At 36.5% G+C, this 12,717-nt stretch overlaps 2 protein-coding genes across 6 annotated transcripts in view; one reads left to right on the forward strand and one right to left on the reverse strand.

Moving 5' to 3' along the window:
* The window catches only part of LOC111059032 (endoribonuclease Dicer), a gene marked incomplete in the record, with an annotated part of 135,688 nt that extends 132,897 nt beyond the window's left edge, over positions 1 to 2,791 (reverse strand). Inside the window, 1 exon segment of the mRNA XM_039433199.1 lies at positions 2,642 to 2,791.
* Positions 2,792 to 6,785: 3,994 nt separating this feature from the next.
* LOC111053282 (zinc finger protein 184-like) overlaps positions 6,786 to 12,717 on the forward strand; it is a 32,822-nt gene continuing 26,890 nt past the window's right edge. For 2 of the 5 annotated variants that reach the window (XM_039433205.1, XM_039433203.1), the window contains exons 1-2: positions 6,786 to 6,972; positions 8,204 to 8,507. In XM_039433205.1, coding sequence (XP_039289139.1) covers positions 8,228 to 8,507 — 280 coding nt within the window. In that variant the 5' untranslated portion in view covers positions 6,786 to 6,972; positions 8,204 to 8,227. The remainder of the gene's footprint in view (positions 6,973 to 8,203; positions 8,508 to 12,717) is intronic. The other 3 variants (XR_005571862.1, XR_005571861.1, XM_039433204.1) reach the window with 2 other exon arrangements.

The raw sequence follows: 12,717 nt of genomic DNA on the forward strand, positions 1-12,717 counted from the left end.
AGCCAATAGTCCACGTAGTTCTTTCCCGTGAAGCTGTGTGACGCTCGTAGTCTCTCATACTATGCCGTTCATACACTCTTACCCGGTCAAAACAGTAAAAATCGACAATAATCGGCTTGAAATAACACTAGAAGTTGCAACATAAACGCCCTATACCATCTACTTACGCTATTGTTTCTCTATGGTATTACACTTTAGAGTACAGTATTATCACAGTATAACATCAAATAATATTCAACACAGAAGCAATCGGAGAAACAAATATCAATGCAAAGAGTGATAATCTCTGCTAAGATAGGCCTACTTAAAAATACTTATTACGACATTACCGAATTAAATGTACATTTTTTCTTGGAATTATTTAAAGTTCGAAATTAAATTTAGAAAAAACACTGGAGGCTATGGGGAAAACCTCCAAATCACGGAAATTTTAACCCCTTGGAAACCTACAGCCCCCCAAAACTGAAACCATCTCACTTCTAATCTATTTTCCTTTTAACTGCTATTAATTGTACATCAAATTCAAAAGGAATTTCAAACCTAGTAGGATACTCAACCCAAAGCCAGTATTACAGACCATGTTTCACGTATACAAATCCAGCCACATGAGTTTTGAGGCCTTTTCAATTAAGTTTTATAACCATTTACCACCAAATGTTCGAGGTTTGATGCTCAGGGAATTTAAACTAAGAATTAAGAATTGTTTTATAAAAAATTGTTTTTATAGTGTGGATGAAGATTTCAATGTTAACATCTAGATTTTTAGGTGATTGTTATTGTTGTATGATCTCTAACATAGTTTGTAATATTGACGTGGCCGATACAAATTGTAAAGTGTTTGTCTGTGGCAATAAATTGATTTGATTTGATATATTGAAATTTAAATAATAATTAACCGTACCTAATATTAATATAAAAATATAAACTTAATATCAAAATTATATCCTGAAGCTGTTCAATGATGTAAATTATTAATAGATGGGTTGGTAATTATTTTTCCATTATCTTCATGACTAGTTTACCGCTTCATTGAAAACGACCTGGTGTAACCCGCGCTTCGCAATAGTCTGTGGAATGCACAAATGAATTGAATTATAGTTCTATCGGTCTGAAAATTGAACGCACAATACCGCATCCACAAATTGGTCCAACAAAGGCAAACATTACACTGTGTGGATGGATGTTTGCCAGCGCTGGCCTTCGTTGTAGATCGCTCAGATTGTTTCTGAGACCAGCCCAGCTTAGGCCAGCGCTTTCAGACCACACATCCACACTAGTCAACCAAAGCGTGCTGTTTCCTGTTTTGTTGTCTGATCTGCTGGTTTTCTGTGTACTGTTACTGAGTTGGTTGTGATCAGGGGCGTAACGAGGGGGGTTTTGGGGGTTCTAACCCCCCAATTGATAGGTGAAAATGGTATTTTGCTTATTAAAATCTGCACAGTATTCACGTAAACGTAATTTCAACATGAGACAGTGCGTTTTTGCTAGAATTCATCTATAGCGGAGATCGGTTATGAACTTAACTATGATATTTGTCTTTATATTTGCCTGGTTCAGTGTTTCAATCAATCATTTATTTTTAAAACATGAATGAAAAGGTACATGATTACGTCAAAACTAAAACTAACTCAAAGCTGAAGATAAAAGTGACAATTTAAATTCATTTTTTTACAGTAAACTGGCTTATACTGTAGCATGCTAACTCTATCAAAAATCTTCAATTATGTTTTAATGGGGCAGGTTGGGATTATACTTTTTATACTTTTAAATGGCAATATTTTAGAAATGGTTAATTCTTCAATAATAAAGACAAATAATGAAAAGTTATTCGATCAGCTGTTTTAGCACACTTCAGATTTGGACAATATGAATGTCAACAATGCTTGTCATCGTCGACTGCGGAAATTTACGCATAAAGGAAAACGTACCTTTACTGGGCCAAATGTGGACTAGGCATTGTCCTATAAAATCCACTTGACAAAAATACAAAAATAAATTGAATAAAAAATTATGATTATCCATATTTTGAGAAATTTACGTAAAATTATTATTGAAGTTTCTTAGCATAAAATATTGTAGGCCTAGTTGGAGTCGAACCCACAACCTTTCATTCAATTATTAGCTAACTCATTGATCTATAAAAATGAAAATAAGCCTATAACCATCCTTGGTAAATCAAGAAAGTTTATGCAAAATTTCAAGTTTGATAATTCCGGAATGATGATGAGTCAATCGTGTATTTTTTATTTTATACACGTATAAGCCTATTCCTTCTTTATAATATTATATATAGAAGATAAATAGCCTACTGCAGATAGATTTAACCTTAAACTTGCTAATAACACCACATCATGCAATGGTATGGTTATGGTAGAGTACAGTTCCATGCAATGGTTTATTGTTGAATTTATTATTATTGAAGCCAACAAATTATTTATTATATTAGAGGGTCTATAATAAAACTTTTGCTACAAAAAATTAATATCTCTCTAAAACTTAGTCTTACATACAAGCCGGTACTTGTTAAAACTTTTAGGCTAATTCTTTCTACTAGATAACCATGTTCTATTATGCTACTATTGCAATATTCTATTAAAAATATTCTCAATAATATAGCTACAATAAATTTAGAATTACTTACAGTATTAAATAAAATTCAAAAATAAAAAAATGTAATTATTTTTACATAAAGATAAAAGGCACTGAGTTGAGAGAGGCCTGAACTGTGCACTTGAAAGGAACAGAAACGAGCCGAACGAGGAAGAAGTAAGATGAAGAAAGCAAAGCAGAAAGCACGGCAAGTTGGCAACCACGAACCACCAACTACGTTCCACAACGAAACAGCCAAGACTAAAGCTGAATACGGACATTCGTTTGCCTCGGGCGAGGCACGCGACTATCGCAGTCCGTTTGCTGTCAATAAGCTGTACCGAAACATGTTAGTAGGTATGTTCTCGTTTGTGCGTAAAATTCCGACGTCGACCACGTCGGGCTCAATGAATGAATAATGCATTTTCAATCAATCAATGGTTTATTTTTCCTTTAAAACCACTACTGGGATCACCACCCCTATAGTGAGGTCCATGTTATAATGACAGTATTTGATCAACTTTGGTTTTGCTATCCTTGTCTATCATTCGACAAAGCTGGTGGTACTATCCTTTTCTAGGTTCACAACAATGCCAATTATGGTTTTTACAGTGTAGAAATATAATTAACTAGCCGTCAGGCTCGCTTCGCTCGCCATATCCGTCTAGCCAGGGGGCTCCGCCCCCTGGACCCCCGACTGGATCGTCCAAGAATGAGATCAGCAGGCTCGCTTCGCTCGCCTGCATTTTTCATTTGGGCATTTTTATCTTATGTTAGGACAATCCAGTCGGGGGTCCAGACTAAACGGCCGGCTAAACGGATATGGCGAGCGAAGCGAGCCTGACTGCTAGTAATATAATATTCCCAGGATTGAAGTTGCAGTGCCCAATCAATTTTTCCGCGATAAATGCATTTAAATCTTCAACTTGGTGCCAACCTAACAAAGTCAACTCAACTTAATGCCAACCTGACAAAATTATTAATTTAGTTGCCACTTAACAACTGTTTCGAAGAGGTACTCTATCTAGATTATAGTTCTATAGTAACATATGATATGGAAATTTCAATTATAATTAAGAGATTGGGAGAAGAAGAATATACATGCTAAAAGACGAACTTTAAACCCTTAAACACAACCCTTAGAGTTAAAATATTGCCAAAAGATTTCTTAGTGCGCCTCTAAAGGGCCAACTGAACATACCTACCAAATTTGAACGTTTTTGGTCCGGTAGATTTTCAGTTATGCGAGTGAGTGAGTGAGTGAGTGAATGAGTGAGTGAGTGAGTGAGTCAGTCAGTCAGTGAGTGAGTGCCATTTCGCTTTTATATATATAGATTGATGCAGAGAATTGGCATCAATGAACCGACAAGCGCGCGACCTAGCGGGAAGAATCGTAACTAACTTCGTTCTTTCATCCAGCTAAAAACAGTATTCAGATATTCAGAATTATGATTAACTAGAATTACTGAAAAATACTGTAAGTAAACTAAAAAATATTTATAATAAACATAGAAAACAGAAAATATTTTATTGTAGTATATTCTAATGTTATTTTATTAATTTTATTGACATGGATTTTGAACGGTAATTATTTAACCTGAAAATTCGAACTTCAAATGTGTGTTTGTTACATTTCTCATTGCTTGGAGTTGAAATAATTATTACTGTCAATAGAAAATAAACATTATTTATTATTAAATTCATTATTTAATTATGATTTAGATAAACATTATTCTTGTTTTGGATTTCTAGATTGGGATTTTATCATAATGTAGGGTACATAGCCATTGAAATGATTCTCATCTAAATCTAACCACAGTCATTGTTACCAACTCAATTTTTGTTTTCGTGCACTAATCCTCCATATAACCCACCAACTATTTTGTGTTGCCATGTTGCAAATCTGGAGTGCAGAAAAATTTTTCCCCGCACTAGAGCGGAAAAGTGATTCTTTGCGTTCTGTAATCAGTGCAGGAATGGCCACTTTTCAAGGTAACTGTGGGAAAAATAGTTAAACTGTCTTCTACAAATGAATAGAACTGCATTGTGTGATTCGAAGGTGATGATAGTAAAGGTCTCTATGTTTATCTATGTAAATAATCAAATTCTTCATATACAGCTGCTCAACCGTTAAAACATTTGAATCATTAAAATATTGGAAATACTATCACTTGGAAATCGTTTAGCTCAATTTCAAAAAGGCTGAGAATCCGTTGACCACCTTGAAAGGCATCTTCCAGAAAAAACATCAAAGAACAAATCGACACAGATGATGAAAAAACAACAGTCTATAGTGAGGTCCACATTATAATGACAGTATTTGATTAAAATTGGTGTTGCTATCCTTGTCTATCATTCGACAAAGCAGGTAGCATTATCCTTTTCTAGCCCCGCAATGATGCCAAATCTGTTTTTGGCAATGTATAAATATAATAAATTGAGACAGAGAAACAGCAACGCTGTTCTTTTATCTTCATCTACTATCATTATAACGTGGACCTCACTATAGTGAAATAACGTAGTGAGTCATTCTGCTGCCAAGGATGTCTTCAATGTTGCGCTTAAGTACATCGAGCAACATTGGATTCCGTTATGGATGTATTGTGGGGCATAGAAGTGAAGGGATACCTCCACAAAGGAAAGGCTAAGTAAATTGAAACAACAATCTATTGCTGTATTCTTCAAATAAAGGTATGTTTAGTGGACATTTATCCAATTTATTTGTTTGAAGTAAATGTTTGAAATGTATAAGAAGCATTTTTAAAGGTTTAATAAAGTTAGTTGTATTACATGGTACTGTGTAGCAATTTTTCTACCGGGGAACTGTATTTTACGCTCCTCCCGTTATCCGACCGCAACTTGTCCTTGTCACCAATTTGTCCCATTTTTTTTTTGTGCCGGTTTTCAGTTGTGGTGGTTTTCTGCGACCCCCCCCCCGTTCTGGGACCTGTATTTCATGCTCCTCCCGATAGCCGTTACCTTAAAGCCTTGTACACACGTCCGTACAGATTCGCGCGAACAATCGTATGTACATATGCCTCAACGGTTACCTACCATAGCATCGACAAACCACAGCATCGACACGACATAGCATCGACAAACCATAGCACCGACACGACATAGCACCGACAAACCATAGCATCGACAAGTAAAATAAAATTAGGCCTGCCACCACAGGTTACCTACCATAGCATCGACAAACCACAGCATCGACACGACATAGCATCGACAAACCATAGCACCGACACGACATAGCACCGACAAGTAAAATAAAATTAGGCCAGCCACCACAGCCTCGACACGACATAGCATCGACAAGTCGATGCTATGTCGTGTCGGTGCTATGGTTTGTCGAGGCTATGTCATGTCGGTGCTATGGTTTGTCAAGGCTATGTCGTGTCGATGCTATAGTTTGTCGAGGCTATGGTGGTTCCCCATTTGCAGACGATACACGAAGACATGGTAGATGTAGATTTTCCACAACATGACAACAATGGCGTCATTCCATCATTGAAGATAGTTATCACAAATTGCAGCAGTATCATTTTATTTCAATGACTTATATAATAAAATCAAAAATAAAACTTGACAAACAATGTTGGTGGGTTGAACGATTGTAGGTTGAAGTAAGGAAATAAATTGCTACATGACATAATATTGACAATTCAATCTTTCTTAGGTTGTCAAAACATTATGTTGTTAATGTACTGAATCTAATTCAACTAGTTATCTAAACAAAAAATGATATCATCAGAACGATTGGCTCTAACTTTGAGATTCTTGGCATTAGGCGATTCATTTGTTGGTTTCCAATATCTATTCAGAATCTCGAAAAAGAAAAATTCTACAATTTACAATTAGTTATTGGATCACAATTTGATTTGTCTTCATTAACCTAATTCATTGGAATTAGGTTATGACGCCTTCAATGTTTACGTTTTGCCTCACCCGTATGGCAAAATCGCGTCCACACGTACATTCAATGCTCGCCCGAGGCGCCTTTGAGCACGCCAAAATACCGACAGGATTCCGGTTCGCCCACATGCCTCAGCGAACAGTGTCCACACGTGCGAATGCAAGCCCATACACTTATGCTCACCCGAGGCAAACGTACGTGTGTACACCGTTTAACGTGCCAGGAATAAATTGTAAAATATCGAGATATTAGCTAATCAACTCTATTTCGATCAGAGTATCGAAGAATAAGTATCGACACAAACCAATTGATAACTGACATTAACCTAACCTAAAAACGAAAACAACTCATAATATTCGAATATTGATGAAATGTTATATTTTTGTTTATTTAGAAAAATATTTTAAGTTTCGAAGCTAAAGGATAATAGTTCAACAGCATTCTATGACATCTAAACTATCACATACGTAAGTTAATGAATAATAGATCTTACTTCAATTTATCAAACACCCCAAATTTAAAATACTAGCTGTGGCCTGTATCGTATCTTGAACTTGAACTATCGTAACTTTAGCTCTTGTATGCTTTCTGCTTTGATTTTATGAATTGAAGTTTTGTTTTCATATAAAACGTAACAAATCATCAACAATTTTCAATAGAATGGAAACAACAAAATTAATAAATATATCACAGAGGTACAAGACCAGGATGCACTTTATTATATGGCCGGTTGAATCAGCATTGGAATCTTCAGTTATATATCGAAAGAAGAGGTCATGACGAGTTCAATATGCATAACATTGTCGTCTATTTTGAAGGATTGGATAAACAAACATAGCTGAAAGATATATATTTTTTTTCATTTTAATTTTTAAATAATTTTTTAGAGAGTCTGATTGGCATTAAAATAGACGAATCTTTTGTAAAATTTTACCACTGAATATGATGCCTTAGTGCATCGAAACTTAACCCTACAACTGGCGGTTGTTTTTGACTGAACTGGCAAGCCGAATTCGGCTTACCTCAAGTAAATTACCGTATGTGGAATTGACAATATCGTTTATATTTTACCTTAAAGTTGTTAATTATTGTAACTCAAGTTCTTTTAAATGAAACGAATGGTAGCAGAGCAGGTAAATAATTACATATTCTTCCCAAATTTTATGATAGGTACTGTTCAACATAACATGGTACCGGTATTACATTGTGTTATCTGTATCTGTGATGGAGCACCCCAGCTTGTCTAGTATAAGTATAATGTGTAAAAATGTCTATTATTCAGAATATTACGTTAGAACTGCATGGAATTCCGGCTAAAGTTAAATGGGATGTTTCCAAGGTGGTGCACGAAACGAGCGAGGCTGTGGGTCTCGAGGCAATAGATTGCTGTCATTGTCTAAAAAAAATTCTGACAAGAATTAGAGCAATCAATTATAGTGAAGTTTGTTACGCCAAAAATTAATGCAATGAAAGCGCGTTGTGGGGAACCAATCATATACGGAGGTCCATCCAATTTACATATTTTTTTCTGTGCCGTCTCAACGGAACTCTCATTTTCCAAAGCTAGGAATTATTAACGAGCAAATATTTACGTCACATTAGCCACTGCCATCATAATCCCCTAATGATCAAATTTGTAGGGAGCAAACAGTTTAACTATTTTTTTATTTAACTTTTTTTTTCATTTTGCGTTGACAGCAATTCGAGCAAACCCTTGGCAACATGGGCAGTTTCGGCATGCCGCCTTCGCGCTCGGCCTACTCGAGCAGCAATTCTTCGGGGGGCGGCAACAGTTGCCACTCGGTGTTTGGGGGCGGTGGCGACAGCGGCAGTATGCCTCCTGTTCTCGATCTCAGCGAGTTCCCTACGTTAACGAATTGTGGTGGAGGTGGTGGTCTTGGAGGCGGTGGATGTGGTGGCCTTGGAGGCGGTGGAGGTGGTGGCCTTAGAAGCGGTCTCGGAGGCGGCGGACAGGGTGATGCCATGCCAAACACTATACCTGGTAAGCAGACCTATGTTAAGACAAATCAATTCTTTATTTGCACTTGTTCATGAATAGACTATCAATCAATCAATAATTTAATTCAATTCAACACAAAATACATAATATACAGAGTGAGTCATATGTATGGGAACCCTTCAATTAATTGGAGACTGTTGTAGATATAATACTGTAACTTTCAGGATAAGTTATTGATAGAATACTCTACCTTTTGATGTACAACTGAATTTCAACCCCTCATAAGGGGGTGACCTAGGTGTTGTAACTCAAGTATTTTAAATGTAAACACCCATTGTGTGGTACATCATTCTTAAGGCCTTTTCAAAACAAGAAAGATGACATGAATTGAAATGTTCTATGATACTTGTACCCAAAATGGCGGATAATTGAGGTTTTAGTTTTTAAGGAAATGAGGGGTTGTAACTCAAATATGTTGTATGTAAATACCCATTGTGTGATACATCATTCCTAAGGCCTTTTTAAAACAAGAAAGATGACATCAATTAAAATGTTCTATGATACTTGTATCGAAAATGGCGGTTGATTGAAGTTTTAGTTTTTAAAGAAGTAATTGATAAAGTTCCATCAGCTACCATTTTTGATAAAAGTATAATAGTACATCTTCATTGATGCCATCTTTCTCGTTTTGAAAAGGCCTTTAAAATGATGTGTCACACAATGGGTGTTTACATTCAAAATATTTGAGTTACAACATCTCATTTCCTTGAAAACTAAAACTTCAATCAGCCGCCATTTTGGATACAAGCATCATAGAACATTATTATCGATGCCATCTTTCATGTTTTAAAAAGGCTTTAGGAATGATGTACCACACAGTGGGTATTTACATTTAAAATATTCGAGTTACAACCCCTAAGTCACCCTCTTATGAGGGGTGGAAATTCAGTTGTACGTCAAAAGGTTATTTGACCAATAACTTATCCTGAAAGTTACAGTATTATATCTAAAACACTCACCACAACACTATTAAAGGGTTCCCATACATAATTCACTCTGTATAACCATAGAGAAACAATAGCGTGAGTAGATATCCCATGGTATAGGGCGTTTATGTCGCAACTTTTACTGTTATCTCAACCTGATTACTGTCAATTTTTACTATTTTGTTGGGGTGAGAGTGTATGAACGGCACAATATGAGAGACTACCAGTGTCACACAACTTCACTGGAAAGAATTGCATGAACTATCGGCTTGAGATAACAGTAAAAGTTGCGACACAAACTCCCTATACCATGGGATATCTACTTACGCTATCGTTTATCTATGGTATAACGCAGTAGGTTGAAAGATTTCGCTTCTATGGCACACTATCATCAATTTATGGTATGCGTTCATTAAAGGCTTTTCATAGTATAGCAGTAATGATTTAAAACTAAAGAATAGTTTGACGTTTGTATACAAATTTGATTATTGTTTTAAATTACAAAAACTAGTTTGTTGTGGCTTTACACAAATTTTCACTATAGACAGAGATATTTTGGAATTTCTTCATATTCATGGGAAATAAAAACAATACTGTTTACTCTTAATTGAAAATTACTGTACAGTTTATGGTGCTGGTGTAATTTTTCGTCTCTTTTCAAAATTTAAGTAAAGTATAGTTTATAATGTGGCTTTATATTTGTAGTTTATTTAATATATTATGTAATATATACTGAGCCTCAGACATTAACCACATCATAAACCACCAATATTAATTCACATTTTCAATGACATGGGTAGTTTTTGTTCCGAGTTACAGATAATATGTAATTGATTGTGGGGTACTGTAAAGAAGTTTTAGTTGGTTTTAGTTCTATATTCGACCAGGAAAAGTTGAATGAATTTGAATTGCTATCATCTGATGCTTTGAAAGAGAAATCTGTTGTAGTTGGAGACAGCCCTGCAGTATCCATAGAACAGGAGAGTTTTCATAAATTCAAAATGTCAACAACCGAATTGGATCCAATCACAGAGAAATTTGTGAAATTTGGAGACAATTCGATTATTACCAGCCATGTGGCTCCAATATTGGCTTCTAAATTACCGACATTGTCTTCTGACGAGCCTGACTTTTTGAGAAAGTTACTTGAAGTGTGTGATATTACAGAGCACGGTTGTGTTAGAGTGGTGGATAACAATATTCAGGTTCTTTCGAGAGTAACACCTTGTAAATTTGGTGGGCCAGGAGGTCCTGTGGATAAGGCAGGTACTGTGTTTCCAGTGCTTGATGCGCCTCTTGAATCCGCCAATACGGACTTCCTTGAAGTGAAGTTCAGTGGCCATCGGCATAGGGGCAAAGTTGAAGAAGCCGTCATCAAGCCATACCTTTTCAAAGAGGGTGTTGTCAATGGTGAAGTTTTTGACGATTCGTTTTATTGTTACTTGACACCAGCCGCTAGGAATCTTTGTTCAAATATGGCAATGGAAATTTTTTCCAATCATTTCTTTTCCGACACTTGTGCGCTGTATGCAAAAGGTGTTACATATGCTCTGCAGATTGATATTGCGAAATTGGCTGGTACTCAAACACAAGTGGTGGAGTTTGGAGAAGAGTCGGTGGTCAGCTATATTGACCTCGATGATGCTAACATTGATGTCTCTGATTGGAAAGGTCATTTTGCCAAAGGAAGTATTCAGCTGATGGAGGGTGAGCATTATAGTGCTGGTGCCCATGATTTGCAAGTTATACACTGGTTAGCCAAGGCTGGACATCGTATCACAGGAGTCGCCCAAAGTAAGACCAATATGTGCCACTACATCAAATGGCCATCCATAGATTTCCTTCTGGTCAGGCATGGTCCAGCTGTCAATGCACCCAATGCTCAAATGATAACTTCCCTTGAGATGATGGGCTTCCTTCAACGACTAGCTTGCAAGAGAGGGGAATGGGACTCATTCTGTCATGGTATCTACATTGCTTTTGATTTGGTAGGTGTTCGATACAGGACGGTAGATGGGCACAACTATCATTTATCATCTGATTTTAATACTTCTTGCTACCAACTCCCTTATCCTATGGATTTCAATTTTTTTATACGTTACTTGAAACCTGCGATTCCATTCACAGAGGCTAGATATGCTGAGGTGATGCAGTTTGGTGAGCGTTTCAGGTACACCACCTTCGGGAAAGCTAAAGTTGCTGCACTCTATACAGCTATGCGATCTGCGATGGCTACTACTTTGCTGGCTAGTTTGAACATCACTACTCGGGATATAATTGAACCCAGTTCACGAATTGAAAGATTATGCTCATATTTTCCCGATATTAATCGTAATGATGAGTTCTGGTTCTCAATGAAATTACGCAGAATGTTCCAATATTTTTTTGGTTTGGTGTTGGATGGTGGATACTACTATAATATGAATTGGAATGGTATTCCATTCTTTAAAAATTATCCACAGGCTGAAAAATGTCTTGGTGGTTTGGATGCTAATGTGCCTCCTTACTGGTTTTCACCTTTGGTTGTTGACGATTTTCTACTGACAAGACCACTTGAATGGGGCATGTTGGGTCCATTTCCCAAGGTGGATTTCAAGGGGAACTTGCGGTGGTCTGGAAATAAGAAAGGTGTTCATTCAAGTGGAGGTAATAAATTGTTAATGGAATGTGTCACTTCAGGAACACCTTTTGATTTTTTCCCCTATGGTGTTCAAGTCATGAATGTTGTGCTGCAGTCTTTGAGCACAAATGAACCTTCGATAATTATGTGCAAAGCAATGTTTCTTGATTTGGAGCATTGGACATCAAACGAGCTTCAACCGTTCACCGACTTCATTTACGACGCGGATCTCTGCTGTTTGCAGCCTTGCACTCTCCCTTCGTATAGTTGGCAGGCTGACGAGATTCGGTCTCCTGTCTATTTGCTGGGTGACAACTCGGAAATTTATATGAAAATGATGTATTGTTTTGGTGGCCAGAAAATAGAATTTATTGGCTATTATCTGAAGAGAAAACCAATTGACGTGCATTTTGGGGGATTCAGAACTCTGTCATTACCGTGTCTAGGCACAAGTTCACAACAATAGAAATGTTTGATGGATGAGCAATAGTCTACAAATTACTTTTGGTGATTAGTGTTGGTGATCAAGGCAGTGATCTGAATAATTTTGAAAAAAAAATCAATTTCAGTTTTAATCAAGAATACAATATGATTTATTAGATTGAGTTTTCATCAATCTCAACCTAAAGTGTTAATTTAGTTTTCT

Source organism: Nilaparvata lugens, chromosome 7 (assembly GCF_014356525.2).
Source record: "Nilaparvata lugens isolate BPH chromosome 7, ASM1435652v1, whole genome shotgun sequence".
Classification (NCBI taxonomy): domain Eukaryota; kingdom Metazoa; phylum Arthropoda; class Insecta; order Hemiptera; family Delphacidae; genus Nilaparvata; species Nilaparvata lugens.